Genomic DNA, 25,213 nt, shown 5'->3' on the forward strand with positions numbered 1-25,213 from the left:
TATTTAGAATTTTGTAATATTGTCAGCTCTACTGTAATTCTAATAAATTAATAATAGTTGGAAAGCTGCATGGCCACTGGTTAAAATTTCTTGCTACTTTCTAACCCTGTAACATTATATATATACTTTGCGACAGCCAGTAATATAAAGAATATATAAAGAAAGCACATTTGCTGTTATACTGTATTCTTTTTTATAACTGCCCCATTAAATATTGAAAACAGACATTTTTTAAGGCATGCTTTTAATTGGTTCTTCTTTTTCTAAACAGATAGCAAGACAAATTTCTGTGGCTTCAGCGAAGATTCTCAAAAGTTGGTGGATGTCTGTCTTTTCTTACATTTGGCTAGAGCACATTCCTTGAATAAACTCTTAGTGTGCTCTACATTGGGTGAATTGCTGCAGAAATTAAGAAACACAACCTTGTGTACTCCAGGTAAGAGTTATGGAAGGCAAATATACATAGAAACAACATTTTTAGGATATTGTTCATTTGTTAAAGGTTATTTTTATTATTGTTTTATTTCGTCACTTAAATGTTACCAAATGCTTCTACCTTGTATTATAGAGTAAATGACCAGATACACCTTAACTACTTGCTGGAGACATACTCTTTGGAAGACAACATGGCACATTGCCACACATCTCACCCCATTGTCATTTTCTTATATAATGCTGTAATATATTGGGAGCTACACGATGATATAGGAAATAGTCAGATGGTGTATTTATAATATAAAGCCTGCTTCTCATTGATGTTTGACAGTGATTACACTGCACAACAAAGTTTTTGCTTCTTGAACACTGTTGGGTGTTTCTTATAGATTTTTGGGTGCTGATCACGAATATCACAAATTTACCCATCACGTAACGTTTCTGAGAAATCTTCAGTTTTGTCATGATTTTTTCTTGTATTTGTATCCAAACATCTTCACTCCCGTAAGTGACTTGTCAAAAACGGTTTGTGCAGCCTGGGCATGTCCAGACATGGTATCAGGCCAGGTTGGAAGCTGTTCTGTGGAAGTTGACACCCTGGGCATGCCTGGGCAGGTCTGAACGAGCTTCACACTGTCTCAGCATGCTATAAAGGTGGCTTGCATACACCGATCCTGCCCATTTGGTTAATATAGATTGTCAATGTGTATGTATAGTATCAGTATAGTTAAGTATAGTATCTGTAGCAATATAACAGTAAGTAAGCTTGTTGCCATAGACGTTTTGGTGTTGGCGAATATGTTTTGTCAATGTCATAACAGCCACGATACATTCTGCTATATCTGTGGCGAATATACACTTGCGCCTCAGAGATGTTGGATGACTGCTCTTGTGAAGAAACCTTATCATCTGTATTTCGGCTGCAAAATTGGTGATCAAGACAAGGAATGGGCACCTCACATTTGCTGTGCGACGTGTGCTCTCAGTCTGAGAGCCTGGTTCAGAGGCACTCGAAAGACGATGCCGTCTGCTGTTCCGATGATATGGCAAGAACAGAAAGACCATGTGACGGACTGTTACTTCTGTTTGACTACTGTGTCTGGTTTCTCTGCCAAAAACAAGAAGACGATTGAATATCCTAATCTGCCTTCAGCAATGAGACCCATGCCACATGACGACAGTCTTCCAATTCCGAAACCATCAGAAGATTGGACCTTAGATGAATCACATGAATAAACTGCAATGCAGGGTACTGACAGTGACATTGACCCATATTTTGAACCATACTCATCGGGCGATCCACATCTGATAACACAGTCCGAACTGAATGATTAATGATTTGGTCAGAGATTTGGGTCTGTCAAAAGCAAAAGCCGAGCTGCTGGGTTCGAGACTGCAGGAATGGTGTTTGCTGTCACCAGGTACTAAAATTTCTGTGTTTCGAGGCCAACATCATGATATAACCAAATTTTTTGCACAAGTTGACAGTCTGTTTCTGTTGTGAAATTGAAGGATTGTTCTCGGCCTTGGGTTGTGATCACAACCCGGAAGAGTGGCGTCTCTTCATTGATTCATCAATGTTAAGCCTGAAAGCTGTTCTGCTACACAATGGCAATGTCTATCCTTCAGTACCTATTGGCTGTGCAGCATACATGAAAAAAACGTATGAGAATATGGAACTGTTGCTGAAACACGTCCAGTAAAGCAGGTACAACTGGAATATCTGTGGAAAGATCTTAAAGTTGTTGCTGTATTACTAGGACTGCAGCTCGGCTATACAAAGTACTGTTGTTTCATCTGTGAATGGGACACCCGTGCCAAAGAGTCACACTATTCTCGGCAGAACTGGCCACTCCGTAAAAAGTTAGTTCCAGGACAGAAAAATGTGGCACATCAATCGCTTGTCGACCCGGCAAATATATTTTTGCCTCCTCTTCACATAAAACTGGGTCTCCATAAAGAATTTCGTGAAAGCACTGAACAAGGAAGGCGAAGGTTTTCGTTATTTAAGACAGATGTTCCCAAGAATAACTGACGCCAAGATCAAAGAGGCCATTTTTGTTGGCCCCCAGATCAGACATGTTATGAGTGACAAGCGGTTTGAAGTTCTGTTAGTTGGGCCAGAAAAAATTGCCTGTAAAACCTTCAAAGACGTTGTTGACAATTTTCTGGGCAATTACAGAGCATTCAGCTGGTAGACAAACTTCTCAAAGCATACAAGACAATGAAGTGCAACATGTCACTCAAGATTCATTTCCTCCACTCACACTTGGACTTCTTCCCCGCAAATCTTGGTGCTGTCAGTGTCGAACACGGTTAAAGGTTTTACCAGGACATTGCTACGATGGAGAAACAATACCAGGGCAACTGGAATCCGTCAATGCTTGCTGACTACTGGTGGACCCTGCAACGTGATGCACCAGACATTGAATACAAAAGTAAATCGGGAGCAAAACACTTTTAATTCTGTTGAAATTTTAAAATAGTAGGGTTATTTTTTTCGTTGTGAGTGTCAGGTAAACCTATTATATGTCTCAATGCTTAAATGGAATTAAACAGTTTCAGGTATTGAAATAATGGACATTACCAACAGTTTAGCATTATAAAATGACATTGCACCTTGGAAAAATCTGTTCACAAATAGTTATTTGTTTCTTACTAAAACTTATGCTGTATGACATATAGCAACATAATAAATATAGTGCAAATCTTTAAAAAAGCTGCTAATGTATCAAATGTTCATAAGCTGTTTATCAAGAAGACGCAAGACTAACAGGTTTATAAGTAAAAGTTACTTTTGCTGTTAAGCTAACAAGCCTGTTGTTTACTGAGCAGCTAATTTGTTTTCCAATAAAAAATGTAAGCTGATGCACTTAAAACAAGCACGCAGTCTAAACTGAAACTAAAAATGTCTGAGTAGCTTTTCTTGTTGTTTGTCAAACTGCACAGGAGGACGACTCCTCTGATTCCTTTTTCTCAGTTGTGTTAATTACTCATCTTTCTTTAATGTAAAGGCTAATTTTCCTACACTGCTAAAACAAACCTCAACTTACTGTTCTTTGTTTACACAGCAGGAAGTTTGCTTCAGAAAAAAAAAAAACTTGACTACTGTACTACCTTGCATAAAGGAGCACTGCAACTAAATTACTGTAAAGCTTAGAAAAGCAGGGGCAGAAACTATCAGCTTTTGTGATCAGCTAATTAACCAATCTCTGACCGAGTCTTTTTTAGTGAAAATCAGATGATTTAGTTTGGTGGCTGATAAGTCAGAGTACCCCTATAATCTTAGTTTGTGAAGAACCCATCAAGTTCAAACCTACACCATCTTTCCGCCTTGTCTTGGATCCAAGGACACCAGTTTCACCTCTGCTTCTCTCTCCAACCTTTTTTACTTCTCGCAAAGAAACGCCCACAGCCACAGTGTCTGGCACCTGAAGTTGAGCTTTGTGGAGTTTGCCAACCATTGAGCTTTGTCAAATTTTCTAATTTTCATTTCAAATGGCATATATTCGCCTCCGTAGAAGTGAAACAGGACAGCGAGGAGGGCCCTTTCCAGCTCCCTACTCCTGACGTCATGCTTCCCCCTCCCCTCAGCCTGCAGCCTCTGTCTCAAATTAGCGCAGATACTGTATATCGCTCCTGCAAGCGAACTATGATTCTTAGCACGATGAGAGAAGTTGCAAAATCAACCGGATTGTTGAAGCAAATTGTACAAAAAAGCCCAATCTAAATCCGTTAAGTAGTTTTCTTATTCGTTAGCTAAGCAGATCTAAGATACGCCCAGAAGCTGAGGTGTGAGTGAGGAGAGCCCCTTCCTTCGGCCCGTTGCATCTCTCTTGGATTTGCGCAAATAAATCGGTACTGCAAATGAACTATAATGAGAGAAGTCACAAAATCAACCAGAATGTTCAAGCAAATTATAGAAAAAAAACCCCGATCTAAATCCATTAAGTAGTTCTCTCGTGAAATGCAGACAGACAGATGTTGGATTATATATACAGTTGTGCTTGAAAGTTTGTGAACCCTTTAGAATTTTCTATATTTCTGCATAAATATGACCTAAAACATCATCAGATTTTCACTCAAGTCCTAAAAGTAGATAAAGAGAAACCAGTTAAACAAATGAGAAAAAAATATTATACTTGGTCATTTATTTATTGAGGAAAATGATCGAATATTACTGGGAAATAGCTGGGAAATAGCATAATATCTGTTGTAAAACTGATTGAACTCATAGGCTTATTTAAACTTCCCTTTCTACCCATTTGTAATCTCTCAATGTGCCATATACTAGTTACATTAATGGAGGAAATAGTACTCCAAAAGAAGGCATTCCAAAAACCTCATTTAAGATTCAGTTAAAAAAAATCTCTCATTTAAAACCATAGGTGAAATTTCAGAATTGTCTATCTTAAAACATTCCCTGTAGCCTCAATTACTAATTCTTTTACTTTTCCAGCTTACTTTGAGAGAGATTATTTAATCTTGTATGTTTTACATATTTTTCCGCTTCACTTATCCAATACACACTTCTGACTGCCGAACAGATCCAATTGCCAGTTTCTGAAAAGCCATCAGAGTCACATGTGTGGGTGATAGCCCACAAACACTCAAGGTAACAAGGCAACACTCTTTCTATGAAACATGAAATCAAAGGAGAATAGCTCGTTGTAACACTTTTTTTAATTATGCGTTTTTATCATTTTAAGTGTTTCATAAGTGTTCTGTCATACTTTGATAAATTTGTATTGACAACCATTGGATGAAATTGTGGAGCAGAATTACCATTTAGTCAATATTTGGTTAGCTGAAAGTAATTAATCAACACTTTGTTCTTTTCTTTAGAAAACAAGTGGCAACTTAACGAATTTATGAATACCAAGAAATCTCATGAAGTAGCAGTAATGGCAGAAGTGGTGTCATGTCTGGCCAAATTCTGCAATGTTAGACAGGTATGTTTATTAACACATAATACATTGATTTCATTATATTTATTTCCATAACATTAGATCATCATTTCATATTGTCTGTAATTGTTTTGAATTTGAATTTTATTTAGTATTATATTATAATAATTGTATATCCTTAAGTTCTCTAGTAGTAGCTTGAAAAGTGTAGTAAGGAATTACAGAAAATAATATATTAATTAAAAAAAAATGACAAAAACTACATAGAAGCTATTAAAAGGAAACACAATCATATTATTAGTATTTGTTAAACTGCTTATTAAAGCGTTGCTTATTTCTCTTAATTTCTTTAGTATGATTTAAAAAAAAAATGTCAGGCAAGCATTTATGCGTTTTTAATACTATTAATTTACCAATGTTAAATAGATCTCAGTGTTGTATATTCACAGTCTGTGTGCATTGCAATCAAGCAATATAAATTCTTGCTGAAGCAGTGTGTTTGAAAATTTGGAAGCCTTAAGTGCAGATAATAAATTTGCATTGCATTTTTGTGATGTGTTCAGTGTCTGGTTTGTTCATTGTTCCAGAAGTCATAGTTCTTGGATGTCTTTTTTTGCCATCCTTTCTTTTGTTTAAGTTGCTTTGCTGATATTCAGAGCTTCGTATCTTCATTTTTATTTAACATTGTTCTGTACTGAGATGTGCAGTTTTCACGTTTTGTTTATTATAAAGATTAATACTTACATTTTTCTTATAATTGTTTACATATTCATATTAGAGAGGTTTTTTTTTCAGTATCTTGACAGCATACTTATAAATTACATAGACAGGAACAATGAAACATGCCAACCATTTCATTCCAATATATTGATGAGCTGCTTTCATTAACCCACTGTTTTATGCTGTCATTTAAGAAAGCTATACTGAATTATTCATAAAAAAATTCTGCAACTTGCACTATGCCGATTTATAAGGATAGTATCACTGTTACATCTAAAAAGCTAACTATGAGTTGTCACCATTCCATGGAGCTCCACTGCTAGTAAACCCAGAAGCAAACTTTATAATTAATCGATCAAGCCGCTCAAAACCCCACTGGGGACCCTCCCTTACGACTGAACATTAATCAGTAGAGCCACTCAAAACTCCACAGAGAACCCTCTTGGTTCATGAGGAGATTCAATAACTAAAAACAGCCCACTTGTCAAAAAGGTTGAAAACCACTGTATTGTATTTTTTTTTCCCGTGCCCTAAACCCTTTCTGATGATGATGAGATAAAGCAGGCATTATGAGGATAGGCTTTATGCATGGGCACACATTCTGCAAAATTGTCCTGATTTGAAACTTTGAATATCTTGTCGCTCATAATTTACTATCAGAGTGCCCCATTTACCTAATATCCATAATGGTCACTCGCTGTAATAAAGTTTGCTCTTCACTTCTGTTATTCCCTAACATAACTGATTAGTTTTGCAAATCCCATTCCATGAAAATGACTACAGCCAGAAACGCTCAGTTACAGTAGGGATTCATTACAAAAGATTTGTTTTAATTTATTTTTTAGGTTTTATTAATTGTCAAATGAAAATTGTCACTGTATATTAATATACGTTGTGAGTGTGTGTTTGTGTGTGTATGTGTGCATATGTAAGAGTAGTCCCTGTGATAGATTAGAGTTCTGCCCATGCCTGTTTTTAGCCTTTTACCCAATCCCAGTGGGATTGCCTCTAGTCCCCATAACCCTGAAATGGATCGAGAAGGTTCTAGAAGCCACATATTCAACTCGGTCCATTGAGTGCTACAGTCTTGCTGAGCTCTTGAAACACAGCTGAATGTTACACCATGCATTCATTTTTTAACTTGTTTAAAAAGTCTTTTGGCCAGGCAATAAAGTGAGTTCTAAATAAAAGGGGAAAAAATTGCATATTATTCATTTGAAAAGAATAAGTAAATTTGCAATTTGAAATTATTGAACAGCGTCACAGGGGTCTGCTGGAACCTATCCCAGCTAGCATAGGGTGCAAGGAAGGAACAAATCCTGGACAAGGCGCCAGTCCATCATAGGGCAACCACACACTAGGGCCAATTTAGGATCACCAGTTCACCTAACCTGCATGTCTTTGGACTGTGGGAGGAAACCTATGCACACATGGGGAGAACTCCACACAGGTAGGACCTGGTATGTGAACCCTGAAGTTGACCAGACAGAACATGAAATATCTGGGTTCATACTGCATTGAAATTAAAGTCAAAGTAAATTTAAGAGTCACTTCATTTTTTTTATTTGCATTTTCCATACTGGCCCAACTTTTTCTGATTTGGAATTGTAGGTCTTGGCACTCTCAAGTAAAAGGAAGAATGAAAAGTATAATGTAATTATTTTTGTGTAAAAAAATAGTGGGAATAACATAGCATTATGTACTTGGATGCATCAGTGCATGCAGCCATGGGCACCAATCTACTGTATGGACATCTAGTAGAACATTGCCGAGATGAACCAGTAGCAAGACAGACCAGGCTTTCCTTTCAAAAGCATACAATGTTTATTTCAAACAAACAATTAAAGTGACAATGCATAATAAATCAAATCATTTAATAAATAAGTCTTCTTAAAAATCACACCGGTGAAATATCCATAGTGTTCTCAGGAGTTCAATAATATTTTTAAAATCAAAGTTACCCACATAAAATTCATCCATAGTGTTTCCCTTTTCCACTGCTAGGACACCAGAACAAACCTCCTCTGCAAAATCCTCAACTTCACGTTTTACCACCTCCTTTGATACCTGCAGAACCCTTCTAAAAAGACCTCTTCATCTCATTCTGCCACCTTCTTCAGTAATCGTAGAAGACCTTAGCAACTTCTGCACAGCCGGGCACCGTTTCTGTATTGCAGCTCCCAAAGAAGACCTCTGCAGCTTCCCTTCCTTTGGCACCTACAGCTCTATTGTTGCAAAGCCCCTTGATTTGTCCTGTCTTGAGGTCTTCTTTGTTTCCTGTAACTTTCTGCCATTCTCTTCAGATTTCTGTTAATTGTCATTGTAAAAATAACATATTTAAAAGTAATCAAGGGAGTAGTCTGTTAATGAGAAAATTGCTTTTTAAAATTTAATACTAATGTGTGACGTGTCCATATCTCAAAATGGGTGATGGTGGTGGGTAATTGAAGCGAGTGCTTTGTGATGTAGAAATAGGCAATTAGAAATGGGGCAAAAAAATTTCGCACAACTTTGTCGATCCCTTAGGACAGGGCAGATTATACCATAATCAAGTCTAATGTGCTCAAGACAAAGGAACAGCCACCAGTGTCCCAAAAGTGGCTGAGAAACACTGATTTAGGTATATGTATGGTGTGTGAGATTAGCTCTAGAGTTGTGCCCATGGCTGTTTCCAGCCCTGCACCCAGGTCAGGCAGGAATGGCATTGTCCCCAACCCTGTAATCCATCACTGGAAGAACTGGTATGAAAATATATGTATGTACAGTGATCCCTCGCTATATCGCGCTTCGCCTTTCGCGGCTTCACTCCATCGCGGATTTTATATGTAAGCATATTTAAATATATATCGCGGATTTTTTGCTGGTTTGCGGATTTCTGCGGACAATGGGTCTTTTAATTTCTGGTACATGCTTCCTCAGTTGGTTTGCCCAGTTGATTTCATACAAGGGACGCTATTGGCAGATGGCTGAGAAGCTACCCAGCTTACTTTTCTCTCTCTCTCTCTCTCTCTCGCGCTGACTTTTTCTGATCCCGACGTAGGGGGATTGAGCAGGGGGGCTGTTCGCACACCTAGACGATACGGAGGCTCGTCTAAAAATGCTGAAAGATTATCTTCACGTTGGCTACCTTTTGTGCAGCTGCTTCGTGAAGTGACATGCTGCACGGTGCTTCGCATACTTAAAAGCACGAAGGGCACGTATTGATTTTTTTTATCTCTCTCTCTCTGCTACTGACGGAGGGCGTGTGAGCTGCCGCCTTCAACAGCTTTGTGCTGCGGTGCTTCGCATACTTAAAAGCAAACAGCCCTATTGATTTGTTTGCTCCTTTGAAGAGGAAGATATGTTTGCATTCTTTTAATTGTGAGACTGAACTGTCATCTCTGTCTTGTCATGGAACACAGTTTAAACTTTTGAAAAAGAGACAAATGTTTGTTTGCAGTGTTTGAATAACGTTCCTGTCTCTCTACAACCTCCTGTGTTTCTGCGCAAATCTGTAATCCCAAGCATGACAATATAAAAATAACCATATAAACATATGGTTTCTACTTCGCGGATTTTCTTATTTCGCGGGTGGCTCTGGAACGCAACCCCTGCGATGGAGGAGGGATTACTGTACTTACTTTATATCAGACATGAAATGAAAGAAAAAAAGCAACCACAACTACAAAAAAATATATAATAAAAAAACACACTAAACTTGTGTATGAAAACTACAGCAGAGGGCAGGAAAAGATGTGTGAATTGCTGCCAAAAATCCCAATCTGTTGTATAAAATGTAATGTTTCTCAGTGTTTAATGATTGTAAACAGAAATTGTTTCAAGTGCTGGCTTGAAAAATAATCCTGAAAGTAAAGTTTTGGATGATTGCATAATTTATGCACATAGCTTTAAATTGTGTGCTTGTTGCTTCAGAGTGATGTATATAATGTGTGTGTATGTGTATATACGTTTTTTTTTTTTTTTTTAAATAACTGCAACTGCAATACATGTTTTAAGAGTTTGCTTAGATGCAAGAGACAAAATGTTTCCAAAAAGTGGAGTACCGTGTGCCAAACAGTATAACTTTGCGATGCTATAGGATATCACATCTAAGTATGGTACAATTAGAGATTTTGGGAACCAAATGAAATCATGAAATATTTTGGTTATATACTGCAAATGCCATTTTTTGGAGAGAATGTATTGTATTTAATTGATATGGGTGTAAACAAAAGCATTTAATCATATAATTTTTTTCTTCTACCATTTGTAGCTCATTATTTCATAAGCAGAATAATAGACATTCATTTTTGAGTATATAATTTAGGCATAATAATTCCTAAACCCCTTAATCCATAAGAGGTTCATTTTCATAGGTACTGAATATGTAGGATTAGTAATTACATTAACAATGGTGGTGTACATGGCATGATATCTTATCCATCAATTCTGAATTTCCCAATGCGATTAATAAAGTTCTTCTAATCTAGTCTTAAGTAAGTGCTTTCACTGAAAGTCCTTTTAATAATAATCCAAACTGATTCTGTACTACTGAAAATGTGCCATATTGTTCCTTGTAATGAATAGTATGCTTAGTGAAAGCTCTTTGTAAAAAGAAAGATTTCCCAACTGCTGAAAGATATGGTTTAAAAGCTTTATGTGAGTGCACAGAATGAAAACTTTAAAGCATCTGGCAATCCACAGTACATAACAGATAAAATGTGGTTCTCACTTTTAAAATACAAACATGTAGCTACAGAGATTGTTCATATTACTTTAATAGTTTTAGAAGTTGTTTTATTTGACACTTGCTTTATATGTTTCCATTCTGTTTCTGTCATTGGTGTCCAGCAGTGGCAATTGTACCCACTGGTGATATTATTTGCTTTTGGTGAAGATGGGTTAAGAATTTACCTAGAACAATTAAGCTTAATGAATGAATGTCTGGAATGAGTATCTTGATTTTTTTTAGTGCATTTTCTATATTATTTGTATATCCTAGAGCAATAAAGTTCTTAGTATTGACATACTGTAAACTTCCATAGAGGTTAAGTTATATTTGATCATTATTAGCTTTTTTTTGGTGTTGCATTATTTTGTTTTGACATGGCTGTCACCATGTTGTCCTTCTGTTGCTATGACATACTGACAGGTTCCTAAGGGGCAGTTATTAAACCAAAGTTGCAATAAAGGTAAACATCTGAGATTGTAGATTATAAAAAATAAAGTGATTTAAAAAAAATTAGGGCAAAGACGTTTGCATGTTTTCTAACTTAGATTTTTGGTTTTGTTTTAACTTAGTTGTATCTGAAGTTAATATCTTTGGGTTTTAACCTTGGCACTCTACCTAATTTTAATTTGGAACTGTGTCTTGTCACATATACTGTAGGTGAACAAGGAGTTCAAAAGTGGGCTCAGCCTGGCAGTTAGGAAATCTATAGTCCACTTGCAGAAAGTGGAAGTAAGTCCTAAATTGAGGTGTTTGGTGGTCAGCTTTTATGGTGCAACAGTGTTAAGTTTATTAGCATTAAAAAGCAGAATATATATGTGTTTAAATTGCTTCAGACATTAGGTTAGTAAATGTTATTTGTGAAATAATGCAATACTTTTGGGAAATGTCACTGTTGTATTTGGTAAATTGCTTCTAAAATTTCAAATAAAATTAAAAAGAAAAGGTCCATGGTTTAAAGCACTGTCATATTTACAACACTTACTTACCATCTACACACTAGTTATCTATATGGTAGCCATATGACTTGAACACCCTCCCTTTCCAAGAGCAAAGTTCCTTGTGTTTTCATTGCTCCTTATGAAGTTATGTAACATTTAATATGGAACGGTGCAAGTAAAATACAGCATAGATCATCTCCATTAAATATTAAAAGATGCAATGCCTAAGAAACATTCAGAAGCAAATAAAAAAGTAGATAAATAATCAAAATTCATGCAGCATTAAAAAAAGTGACAAGTGATTGAAAAAAAAATCACGGTAGACCATGCCTCCATGTATCAACTGTCCTTCATTTATAGATTCAATGTCTATGCTGGGCGGCACGGTGGCGCAGTGGGTAGCGCTGCTGCCTCACAGTTGGGAGACCTGGGGACCTGGGTTCGCTTCCCGGGTCCTCCCTGCGTGGAGTTTGCATGTTCTCCCCGTGTCTGCGTGGGTTTCCTCTGGGCGCTCCGGTTTCATCCCACAGTCCAAAGACATGCAGGTTAGGTGGATTGGTGATTCTAAATTGGCCCTAGTGTGTGCTTGGTGTGTGGGTGTGTTTGTGTGTGTCCTGCGGTGGGTTGGCACCCTGCCCAGGATTGGTTCCTGCCTTGTGCCCTGTGTTGGCTGGGTTTGGCTCCAGCAGACCCCCGTGACCCTGTGTTCGGATTCAGCGGGTTGGAAAATGGATGGATGGATGGATGTCTATGCTGACAGCCTCAAATGCAAGGCACCTTTCAGGTCAGGACAGGGCTCTAGTCTATCACAAGGCATACTCACTCAGAATTTATAGATAGAAGTCAGCCTAACATACTTGTCAGTATGGTGTGGGAAGGAAAGCATGGATAACCTTTGAGGCAAAAACTATGGTAGATTAAGTGAGAACATGCATGTTCAACACAGACAGTGCAAGGGACATTATTTGAACCCAGTCTCTTTTCTAAGACTGTAGCACCAAACACCCAAAAGGAAAAATTAGACAGCTAAAATTATGCAACAATATTCTAAATGCAGCAAGAGGTTGTTGCTCATGTGAGTTTGAGGGACACATTTAAATACCACAAAATTTAAACTCCTATGACAAATTAAGGTATAAAATATAAGCAGATCTAATTTATTTATGCATTTTCTCTTTACTTTACACGGACATCCTTGATCATTGCACAGAATGCAAAGTATGAAAACAGAACAGGAGAGAAAATGAAAACTACCATGCATGGGCCACATGTCAGGGAGCATAGCAGTCACTGTTGCTTAAAAATCCTTTTATGGATTAATATGGGTTTGAGATGAAAACAGCACTGTACAGAGCTCCTTTAAGAAGCAGTATGTCACAGGGTCAAAAATGCCTCTTATATTTCCTATAATTTGCAAGTACACTGTTTTGAAGTATTTTGGGAGCCATCTCGAGCATCACTGAGCACAAGGCAGTCCATCACAAAAATATATTTCTTTTGAAATATGAAAGCACTTTCAGCTACATCATTTGTATGAAAATGTGCTATATACGTAAATGTTGTTGTTGTCGTTGATATAATAATCATCAGATTTCCGAGGTTCCATTATAGAAAATAGTTAATCTGCACTGATACCCTGGCTTTACTAATGAATTTTAACATTACCAGCTATGTACTAATGTTAAAGTTTACAAATTATGAATATTTATGTACCTTCCCGTAAATAAAGATTTTTGTCTCCTTTAATTTTTTTCCTTAGGTGATTGATATTGGATCTGGAAAAGGCTACTTAAGTTCCTGTTTGTCAATGCAGTATGGCTTGAAGGTGTACGGGATAGACGCTTCTAGCACAAACACCCATGGAGCTAATGAGAGGAACCGAAAATTGAATAAATATTCAAAGACCTGTCAAAAGGCAAAAAAGTCAAATGTACCAAAAAAGATTTTGGAGACTAATACTAAAGCATCAACAGAGGCTAATTATAATACTCAAGACAAAGTAGAATTTGAAACAAGTAATATGATGGAAGATCTGTCACAAAAATTCCAAATTACCACCTTTCCAGAGGCATCTATCTGCTTGGAACACATTGAAAATAATACTGATAAAGATTCACAGGATATAGACTGTGTATCTGAAAAAGATACTAACTTGTTCTTCAGTAACTTCTCAGGTGAATTAGTATATCACCCGTCTCCACGTGTCCATCCAAGAGAACTGAGTCAGGAGGAGAAAGAAAGGAGAAAGCAAGAGAATCTGAAGAAAAAGACTGAATACCAAAGCAGTGCCAATGTTTATTCACCTTTGACTTCCTACATAACTGCAGAAACTGAACTTCAGGAGCTGATTTCAGAAAAGGAGGTTATTTCTTCTTCTTCTTTTTTGAAATACTGTATGAATGTTATATATTTTGTTTTCCTGAATATTTACTATCCAGTCAATGTTTAAATCACCTTTAATGCAAAAAGTTTCAATCTGTGCTTAAAATCAGCTTTTAATGACAAGAACTGGGAAGGTTGTTGCAAGAAGATTTAGGAAGTGAGTTATTTTGTCATATTATTATATCATCTACAGCCGTCAAATTATACAAAAATTAGTGTTTTAAATACTCGTATTAAAAAATAAGTAAATATTTGAATATATTCAAACACAACATGCATGTATTTATTTGTATTTAACGTATCTTTGTATGCTTCAATATTATTAATATTTTAGCTTTTTTTGCTCCCAGTGCCTATGCCAAACATGTAGTGCTTATGACTTATTAACTGTGCATGAAAATTGACACAATCAAAGAGCAGGGTAGATTTGGGACACTTCACTTGCCTGTAATACATATACAGTATGAAACCCATACAAAATCACTCCTAATTACTTATAAATGTTACATGCATGTATTATTTTATTCCCTCCCTCTGTCCTCTCCTCCAGCCTTCCGCTCCATTATATTTCTTTCTGATTCTTGAGTGCAAAAAACTTGCAGTCAGTGACCATCTATGTTTTATACAAGTCATGAGGAGAAGTATATTCATATTTTCAAAAGAGAATTATAGAATGTACTAAATGTTGCATTATAATGATCTTAAACCCTTCTTATTATATTTTTTATTTGGCACTTTCATTGACAGTAACCTAAAAATTTTGTTACTAAGTAGAAAATAATGCACAGCAAATGTTTGAAACAGATCACAAGAAGTGTAAGTTATAGTTTAAAAAAATAAAGGTTGTGGAAAGCAGATCAAGTGTGTGCAGCAGCAGATTTGACAAATTTGCAAAGTAGGGCACCAGTGGTCAAAGAGCAATATACATGATTAAACTAAACATGATTTTTTTTTCCTCCTTTGCAGACAGCAAAAATATAACATTTCACTTTTGTTTTAGGAATTATGTGTCAAGCTAGCAGTCTCCAAAAGACACGCGTTTGGTTGAGGTAGCTAAGTATGCTTTTCTGACACTGAAAATGCTCTTTAAAATGTCTATTTTAAAGCTGTTACAATACTAAAAGGAAAATTAGAAATTTGGTAGTTATTTCCTATTATGTTAAACGAGAAAGGAAACCAGCTTTTGCTTGGTGGATGAATTCTTAACAATATCAAACAACACCAAATCAGGGCTGTGATGTTCAAGAGTTAAACAGGTCAGTATCAAGAGCAAAACAATACTTTTAAGGAGAGAGACAATTGTTTATAATCTGTTGTTAGTATACCTGTTGACCAAACAACAGTGAACTGCAGTAGAAAAATCTGTCCATTTTATAAATGATGATAAAAACTAACAATTACAAATGATAAAAAAAAACTTATCATGGAAGTGATGTGCAAAAAACACATGCAAAAGATTGGAGTATTTCGGCAAAGTGTACCTGGAGTAATAGAATGCCAACAAAAAAGACAGTTCTTTTACAGTCAAATGTTAGCATTTACTCTATAAGAAAAAAATTCTTATTTGAAGGTAAGTTAAAATTTAATGTGAATAGTGATGTTTGTTCTGACAGCTCTAATATCAAGTATAAAATCAAATTTATTCAAATTAAATAGTGATTTTTTATTGTTTGAAATTTGAAAATGTCTTTTTTATTAATTGTTTTTATCTTTTTTGAAAAAGTTAACTTAATGATGAGAATTTTAAGGACAAATATAGTAAGAGTTTTGAAATGTAACAGCAATTTAAGTAACGTGTAGTTCTGTATAAATTCCACATGAGGTCAGGATTAATCAAAAGTCTTCATATTGTTCAATCTTCTGTTTTACTGAGGAATATGAGCTTATGTATTCTTTAACCTTTTTTAAGTATGAACCCCTTAATATTTTTTTTTTATTTGTGCTTCCATAAATTCCTCATTAAAATGTTGTGTTTTGATTACTATTGAATGGATTGTGATAAATTGATTTTGTGAAGGGATTAGTTTATTTTTTTCTGTTTACTGTCACAGTGCTAATCTGCCTGTATGCCATCCATCCATCCATTTTCCAACCCGCTGAATCCGAACACAGGGTCACGGGGGTCCGCTGGAGCCAATCCCAGCCAACACAGGGCACAAGGCAGGAAACAATCCTGGGCAGGGTGCCAACCCACCGCAGGACACACACACACACACACCCACACACCAAGCACACACTAGGGCCAATTTAGAATCGCCAATCCACCTAACCTGCATGTCTTTGGACTGTGGGAGGAAACCGGAGCGCCCGGAGGAAACCCACGCAGATACGGGGAGAACATGCAAACTCCACGCAGGGAGGACCCGGGAAGCGAACCCGGGTCCCCAGGTCTCCCAACTGCGAGGCAGCAGCGCTACCCACTGCGCCACCGTGCCGCCCTCTGCCTGTATGTACTGTACTAATTTAGTGCTTTAATGTAAAATCAAGCAAAGTTCTATTATGTCTGTATGGGCTCATTGACTAAAGCTGTTTCAGAATTTAAAATATACCATTCTGTGTTAAAATATTCTAGTATTATTAAAACAATTATCCACATTAATATAAGATGTGTGCAACAAATATTAAAGCATGTGAAAGCAGAAACATTTCTATGCAGTTACTGGTGGCTCTGATAGCTGTAGTACATAGAGATTCACAAAAGGATTTGATAGTGATACTTTCAGTTGCATTGCTAGGTAGATTGTTGTATACATCTACAGTGTTGTGTCCCTCTGTGTGAATAAATTATTTTATTACATTTGTACAAAATGCACTGTTAACCAACTTTCATCAGGTCTTCTATATACATGAGGTTATTGTGAGAAAAGCAACAGCCAATAGGAAAAAATATTTATATATTTTATACTTCTGTCCTGCCTTATATACAGTAAATCACTGTTTACTCATATTGAACAAAGACCAGCTTTCATTGTTGGTCTTCTCTTTATAGTTGATGTGAATAAAGTTGCTCTCTTTTGGTTTTTGACCAGATATCACATTTTGCTGCTCTGGATTGAGTGGTAGCTCTTCTCTAGATTTTTATTTGTGTATATGTTTTTGTTCTTTTTTAATTTCTACACCAAAACTCCAAACAGTATTCCAGATAAAGCCACAAAAGTTTTGGATTTTATAGGTTTGTCTGTAGAGATTATAATCCCAATACAGATTACATAATTCATGGTTTCCTATCATGTATTGCTAATAGTCAGAACGTTAACTTTTTTATAACATTTGTAAAAGTATACGTTAATGAACAGCAATAGGGCAAGAGTTTCACCATTTTAAAGTTCTTTTTTTCAAATGAAGGTGAAAATAAAACATAAAGTACATTTTATTTGTATTATAATGTCACCTACAACCTTCTTAATTTTCAGTTTTCTATAATAATATTTCTCTTTCTCCTTATTATTTGAGCTTTTATTAACCTTTCCACATATGTGTATTTGCTTAACTTTTATTAACTGTTTTTCATATGTATTGTTTGTTTTTATCAAGACAGCAATACAATAAATACAAGTTTATATGAAAAAGACCTATGGTTTGTATGTCTTGAAAATATGTAAAGGGATTCTTAATTCATTAATTTTAATGTCTTATTTTGAAGTCCTGTTTGGATGGCAATTACTATACTCTTTGTTACTTTAGTTGTGTTAAGTATTTTTTCCTTAAAACACTATGCTTTTGCTGAGGCTTGCCAGTTACTTTGATCGCCTGCTGCAGTTTTTCATTTTGTTTTGGAGAATGATGAGACTGCAAATTCTGTTACTTTATTTTGCTTTCACTGCAATTCATTGTTGGTGTCCTCCTTATAGCTGATGTGAATGAGAAATTTTTTTACTTTTTCCAGGAAGTGCTGATTACAATTACAGTAAGCAGTAAAACTAAGATTCTGTGCAAATCATTTCACAGTTAATCATCCTTGCCTTAATTTTGATTAAATTAAATGTACACTTTTTGATAATTTTACAATCTGTTTAGCATGCTTTGAAGAGGTGGTTCGCTTTCTCAATATATACTATATATATACAGTATTAATGTATCCTGAAATGTATGTATGTATGTATGTATGTATTTATTTATAATGAATTCCATAATGATATATTAGGTGAAAGTTCTGAAACACTATTTTGACTGTTGAGTCCTCATCAGATCTTCATTGTTCTACCAAAAAAAGGGGGGGGGGGGGGGTTTGAAATTAAGGTCAAGAAATCTGGTGAGAGTAATAGATAAAAAGTTCAAAATTAGTCTTATAACAAATGGAAATAATTTGTGTTCATTTGTTTACTACTGTAAGAAATTTTTACATTTATTATATCAGCAGCATGTATGAGAAAAGGAACAAAAATTGCATAGAGATAACAGAATTCAAGTTTAAAACACTAACATATATTCACAACATTTAAGATCAATTTCAAAAAATCAGTAAAATAAGATTGGCAGCACTGTGATGCAGTGAAGAGTTCTACTGCTTCACAGATTCAGCTTTCTAGGTTTAAATCCTTTGTGGTTTTAGGCCAAGTCAAGTCTGCCTGTTTACCCTGTATTTAGGTTGGTGTACCTCTCATATCTTCAAAGACTTGAGTTACGTTAATTAGATGTTCTAAACTGGCCCAATGTCATGTGTGGGGGCATTTTGCCGTGCCCTGTACTTTGATACTCTTTACAGCTACACAGCAACATTTTTAAGCATTAGTTAATATTTAATGATTGTAACTGAGCTCAATTAGTATCTCCTGTTTTCTAGGACTCTGTAATGGTTGGTCTTCATACTTGTGGCGATCTAGCACCTAGCACATTGAAGATATTTACTGCAAAGTCAGAGCTTAAAGCAGTATGTAGTGTGGGTTGTTGCTATCATCTCTTGTCTGAAGAGTTTGATTATCTACAGCAAGGTTAGTGTGCCTTTATAATTTTGCTTTACATTAAATAATTTCTACAAGTTGTATAATTTTATATCATGTTGAGGAATCATTTTATAGTTCCTTTAATATTTTTTTCTAGACTTCTTGATATAAAATTGTAACCGTTCATGTAAGTAAGCCCATTTTTTTTCATAGATTGAACACACCACCTGATTGTGGTCTTAGAAAATTCTTTCAGAAATCTTTGCTATTAAAAGTAGATTCTCTCATTGCCACCAAAATTCGGTTTACCTGTCTTCACTGTGTACTTGAATAAACAACTTGTTATAATCAGAAGCAAAATGCTGTTTATAAGTGCAATTAAGGGTTATTTTTTCCATTGCATTACACTATCCTTTGTTGTAAAAAATACTTTATAAGATTTATACAAACTGACACTGCTGCCTCACTGCATTTGGAAACTGCCATTGAATTCCTTCCCAGTAGCTGTCTTTATAAAAATTGCACACTCGTTTTGTGTCAGTGAGTTTCCTGAGTGTTCCCAGTTTTCCTCCCCATCTCAAAGATGTGCATAGTTAGGTTGTTGGCAACTGTAATTGTTTACAGGTGAACGTGAGATTGTGTATGCACATGTTCAGCAGTGGAAAGGCATCACACCTAGGGCTGGTTCTTGCCTTGTGCCTGATACTGTTAAAATAAGGTCTACATCCCTGACCTTAATATTAGTTTAAGTGGTCCAGTAAATCAAATACCTTTGCAGGCATGCAGAAAATGTACAAACCCCTCATAGACAATAATTTTTGCCAATTTCCTTGTACTGTAAGGCCACGTTGCTGTCCATTGCAAAGTCATGCTGTGAAGATTAACCATTTGCTAAGATTTTAAATAAAAAGTTTAAATTGAATCATAATTTATTTTTTTTGTATAATGTGAATTAAACATAAATGATACAATGTATATGCAACAACTCACAAGCAAACTCTTTTCTATTTTAAATAGATCACAAGTTAATGGTTGCTTAACTAATCCTCTACCTGCTCACTTCTTCTATTATATTAAAATATGATCATTCAATTTTTCTTGCCTTTTTATTTTCAAGTAACATGAAAGAACTCTGCTTCTGGTGGCAGGTTTTATTAGCAAATAAATACAAAAAATATTTCAAAGACTTGATTTTTAATCATTAAACACAGTTCTTATTAAGAAATCACTAATACAGAAAAATCATAATGAAGTACATTTATATCTATAGATCAGCAATTGGGGAAAAAAGTTACTGCACAATTTCTGTTAAATCATGTATCATTAATATTACGTTTTTCTCAGTGAGTGCTTTTCTTCATGTTTTACTTTGGAAATTTTGCTGGGCTTTGCATTAAACAAAATAGAGTTTACTTTTTCTTTTGAAGTAACAAAATTTGTAAGTTGTAGTTTGAATGTATTATATGTATTTTTATATTCACATTTAAGTTGTAACATCTCATCATTATGTTTGTTATGAAATTACAAACACGGCACGGGAGAATAAGCACAAAAGCAAGAGTAAATGGAGGTGAATATTTTACAGTTATTGGGACTGGATATAATTTAGTGGAAGTCCCAGTTTCTATAGTCTCTTGTCAATCTTGGGCAGTGATACATTGGGTGGACTGAACAGTGTCCTGTTTCAGAAAAGAATAGTCCAGACACCACTAATGCATGTTGCTTCCTTTCTCATACTGGACTAAAAATGTAAGTCTGCACAAGGGCCTAACAATTTCTAATGGCAATTTTTGACCAGACTAAACCTGATACATAATAACAATCTAACAAGTTCTGAGACCTTATAAATTAAAGGATGCCCAAACTTTTGCAAATACCACATTTACACTTTTATTTTTTTTATTTTTTTTTGTTCATCATTTTCATAATAATGCCAATAGTTTGTTTTAGTTTGTTTGCTGCTGAAGTTGTAAGTACTTTTTTTTTCTTAAAATGTCAACAAAATATGTGATTGGATAGGATTGTCTAAACATTTGCATGGGACTATATTGAAAGTACAACATTCCACGGACACACAAAAGGAGTTGTATCAGAAAAAATGTTCCACATACTACTGACATCCATGATGTTTACAGTTGTTGTTCCAGTTTTTGAAAGATGAAGATTTAAATGAAAAAACACTATTTTAGACAAAAATTAATACATTTTTTAAATGTACAGTGGTGTGAAAAACTATTTGCCCCCTTCCTGATTTCTTATTCTTTTGCATGTTTGTCACACAAAATGTTTCTGATCATCAAACACATTTAACCATTAGTCAAATATAACACAAGTAAACACAAAATGCAGTTTGTAAATGGTGGTTTTTATTATTTAGGGAGAAAAAAAAATCCAAACCTACATGGCCCTGTGTGAAAAAGTAATTGCCCCCTGAACCTAATAACTGGTTGGGCCACCCTTAGCAGCAATAACTGCAATCAAGCGTTTGCGATAACTTTCAATGAGTCTTTTACAGCGCTCTGGAGGAATTTTGGCCCACTCATCTTTGCAAAATTGTTGTAATTCAGCTTTATTTGAGGGTTTTCTAGCATGAACCGCCTTTTTAAGGTCATGCCATAGCATCTCAATTGGATTCAGGTCAGGACTTTGACTAGGCCACTCCAAAGTCTTCATTTTGTTTTTCTTCAGCCATTCAGAGGTGGATTTGCTGGTGTGTTTTGGGTCATTGTCCTGTTGCAGCACCCAAGATCACTTCAGCTTGAGTTGACGAACAGATGGCCAGACATTCTCCTTCAGGATTTTTTGGTAGACAGTAGAATTCATGGTTCCATCTATCACAGCAAGCCTTCCAGGTCCTGAAGCAGCAAAACAACCCCAGACCATCACACTACCACCACCATATTTTACTGTTGGTATGATGTTCTTTTTCTGAAATGCTGTGTTCCTTTTACGCCAGATGTAACGGGACATTTGCCTTCCAAAAAGTTCAACTTTTGTCTCATCAGTCCACAAGGTATTTTCCCAAAAGTCTTGGCAATCATTGAGATGTTTCTTAGCAAAATTGAGACGAGCCCAAATGTTCTTTTTGCTTAACAGTGGTTTGCGTCTTGGAAATCTGCCATGCAGGCCGTTTTTGCCCAGTCTCTTTCTTATGGTGGAGTCGTGAACACTGACCTTAATTGAGGCAAGTGAGGCCTGCAGTTCTTTAGACGTTGTCCTGGGGTCTTTTGTGACCTCTCGGATGAGTCGTCTCTGCGCTCTTGGGGTAATTTTGGTCGGCCGGCCACTCCTGGGAAGGTTCACCACTGTTCCATGTTTTTGCCATTTGTGGATAATGGCTCTCACTGTGGTTCGCTAGAGTCCCAAAGCTTTAGAAATGGCTTTATAACCTTTACCAGACTGATAGATCTCAATTACTTCTGTTCTCATTTGTTCCTGAATTTCTTTGGATCTTGGCATGATGTCTAGCTTTTGAGATGCTTTTGGTCTACTTCTCTGTGTCAGGCAGCTCCTATTTAAGTGATTTCTTGATTGAAACAGGTGTGGCAGTAATCAGGCCTGGGGGTGGCTACGGAAATTGAACTCAGGTGTGATACACCACAGTTAGGTTATTTTTTAACAAGGGGGCAATTACTTTTTCACACAGGGCCATGTAGGTTTGGATTTTTTTTCTCCCTAAATAATAAAAACCATCATTTAAAAACTGCATTTTGTGTTTACTTGTGTTATATTTGACTAATGGTTAAATGTGTTTGATGATCAGAAACATTTTGTGTGACAAACATGCAAAAGAATAAGAAATCAGGAAGGGGGCAAATAGTTTTTCATACCACTGTATTATTTAGATTAGAAAAAAATGAAAATGTAAATTGCACCTATAATTGTTTTAAATATATATAATTATTACTTACAAAAAGAAATTACTTGGTAGGTTTTTCTTTTCTTTTCTCCACTAATCCGCTGAAGACATTTCACGATAGAATGACTAACACCTGTCAGCTAACATAGACTCCACTATAAAGTCTCTCCATTTGAGTAATATCCTGGTGCCACTCACATGTTATCGGGGGATAAATCCCAAAGGAGAGTATTGGAAATGGTGTTTTAAAAATATGGTACATGCAAGTGCTAGGTAGTAAAACAGAAGCAACTTAACTAGTTCCTGGTAGTTTGCCACCTTTGTATTCCCATGAAAATTGTGGCACATTCATTTTTTAATATTTTTAAAAATGGGTGTATATTCTTTTCCCATTTGCGTACCTTGTCAGAACAATGTATAGGATCAACATCACCTTGCACATTTCTGTAAAAACCATTTTAACAGCTAACAACCTGCTAAATATAAACTTGTGATTTGTTTAATGAAATAAGAAGAGATAACAAATACTGACTGAGAGCAATAAATGTTTAGCAAATACTTTATTTTGGGTTGTCTCCACCTCAACTAACATTAAGAATGAGGAAGACTGCCATTTTCAGTTTAAAATATATTTCAAATAATATCCTGAGCATAAAAAATACTTATGCCTTTAAACAAATTTAATTTATTTGTTAAAACAAATTTTTTTCAAAACAGTGTTTTTCATTGAATCGGGTATCTCACAGAAATAAATTCTAGTGAATAAATTCCAATATAAGAAATGCATTACAGTATAAGTGTACTGGTGCAGACCAGTGAAATTAGAACCTTTTCTGGCAAAAAATGATGCTGGTTGAAACACTAAAGACTCTTAAACTCCTTTACCTAAATAATTTGTCTTTTGCTGCCATTCAAATAAGTCCATAAATCATGTTGTTCTAACTTTATTGTATTGACCATTACTATTAGATGCTATTTTACCATAACTGTTTTAGAAAAAAAAAAGAAGGGAACAGCAGATACAGTATTAAGCTCAAAATTACAGTACATTTTAAGTAGTTATAATTTTGTATTCTAATGAATAAGTAATAATCACCCATTTAATGTCTTTTGATAAAAATTCTGTTGGCTAAAAATGTATATTTTCAACACCATCAAGAATCTCTGGTGTTTTGTTACTATGCAGTAAACAACACAGCCCTAGCATTTCCAGGTAAATAGTCCTGTTCATAGCTACAAGAACAGTATCTCATCTGATTCAGGAAAAGGGACCTTTTGTTTTCTGTGGCTTGCTATGGTTGTGCAGTACACAGTTCATACTCATATAGTTTGAACTACATAGTTTGATTTCATTGGAGAAGAAGTCTCTTATTTACCTTTTGTTTCATAATACAATCAATGGTTAAAAAATGTTACTTTTATAATCTGAAGTTTTTATAGAATGGAAAATATTTTCATTTAGTAAAGCAGTACAAACTTGACAGATGTTGAACACACAAAAAGCTGGCACAGCTGAACTGTGTGGGTGGTCATTTCAAATATTGTTCTTCTTCTTCTTTCGGCTGCTCCCGTTAGGTGTTGCCACAGTGGATCATCTTCTTCCATATCTTTCTGTCCTCTGCATCTTGCTCTGTTACACCCATCACCTGCATGTCCTCTCTCACCACATCCACAAACCTTCGCTTAGGCCTTCCTCTTTTCCTCTTCCCTGTCAGCTCTATCCTTAGCATCCTTCTCCCAATATATCCAGCATCTCTCCTCTGCACATGTCCAAACCAACGCAATCTTGCCTCTCTGACTTTGTCTCCCAACTGTCCAACTTGAGCTGACCCTGTAATGTACTCTTCTAATTTCTAATCCTGTCCATCCTTGTCACACCCAGTGCAAATCTTAGCATCTTTAACTCTGCTACCTCCAGCTGTGTCTCCTGCTTTCTGGTCAGTGCCACTGTCTTCAACCCATATAACATAGCTGGTCTCACTATCGTCCTGTAGACCTTCCCTTTCACTCTTGCTGATCCCTGTCTGTCACAAATTACTCCTGACACTCTTCTCCACCCATTCCATCCTGCCTGCACTCTCTTTTTCACCTCTCTTCCACAATCCCCATTACTCTGTACTGTTGATCCCAAGTATTTAAACTCATCCACCTTCGCCAACTCTACTCCTTGCATCCTCACCATTCCACTGACCTCCCTCTCATTTACACACATGTATTCTGTCTTTTTCCTACTGACCTTCATTCCTCTCCTCTCTAGAAAATATCTCCGCCTCTCCAGGGTCTCCTCAACCTGCTCCCTACTATCGCTATAGATCACAGTGTCATCAGCAAACATCATAGTCCACGGAGACTCCTGTCTAATCTCGTCTGTCAACCTG

The 25,213-nt window shown here is 35.9% G+C and overlaps 1 protein-coding gene across 1 annotated transcript in view; it reads left to right on the forward strand.

Moving 5' to 3' along the window:
- Positions 1 to 25,213, forward strand: part of mettl25 (methyltransferase like 25) — a 145,820-nt gene that overhangs the window by 19,375 nt on the left and 101,232 nt on the right. Inside the window, exons 2-5 of the mRNA XM_028817207.2 lie at positions 272 to 436; positions 5,281 to 5,387; positions 13,471 to 14,073; positions 18,877 to 19,024. Of these exons, the coding sequence (XP_028673040.1) occupies positions 272 to 436; positions 5,281 to 5,387; positions 13,471 to 14,073; positions 18,877 to 19,024 (1,023 nt within the window). The remainder of the gene's footprint in view (positions 1 to 271; positions 437 to 5,280; positions 5,388 to 13,470; positions 14,074 to 18,876; positions 19,025 to 25,213) is intronic.

Source organism: Erpetoichthys calabaricus, chromosome 1 (assembly GCF_900747795.2).
Source record: "Erpetoichthys calabaricus chromosome 1, fErpCal1.3, whole genome shotgun sequence".
NCBI lineage: Eukaryota > Metazoa > Chordata > Cladistia > Polypteriformes > Polypteridae > Erpetoichthys > Erpetoichthys calabaricus.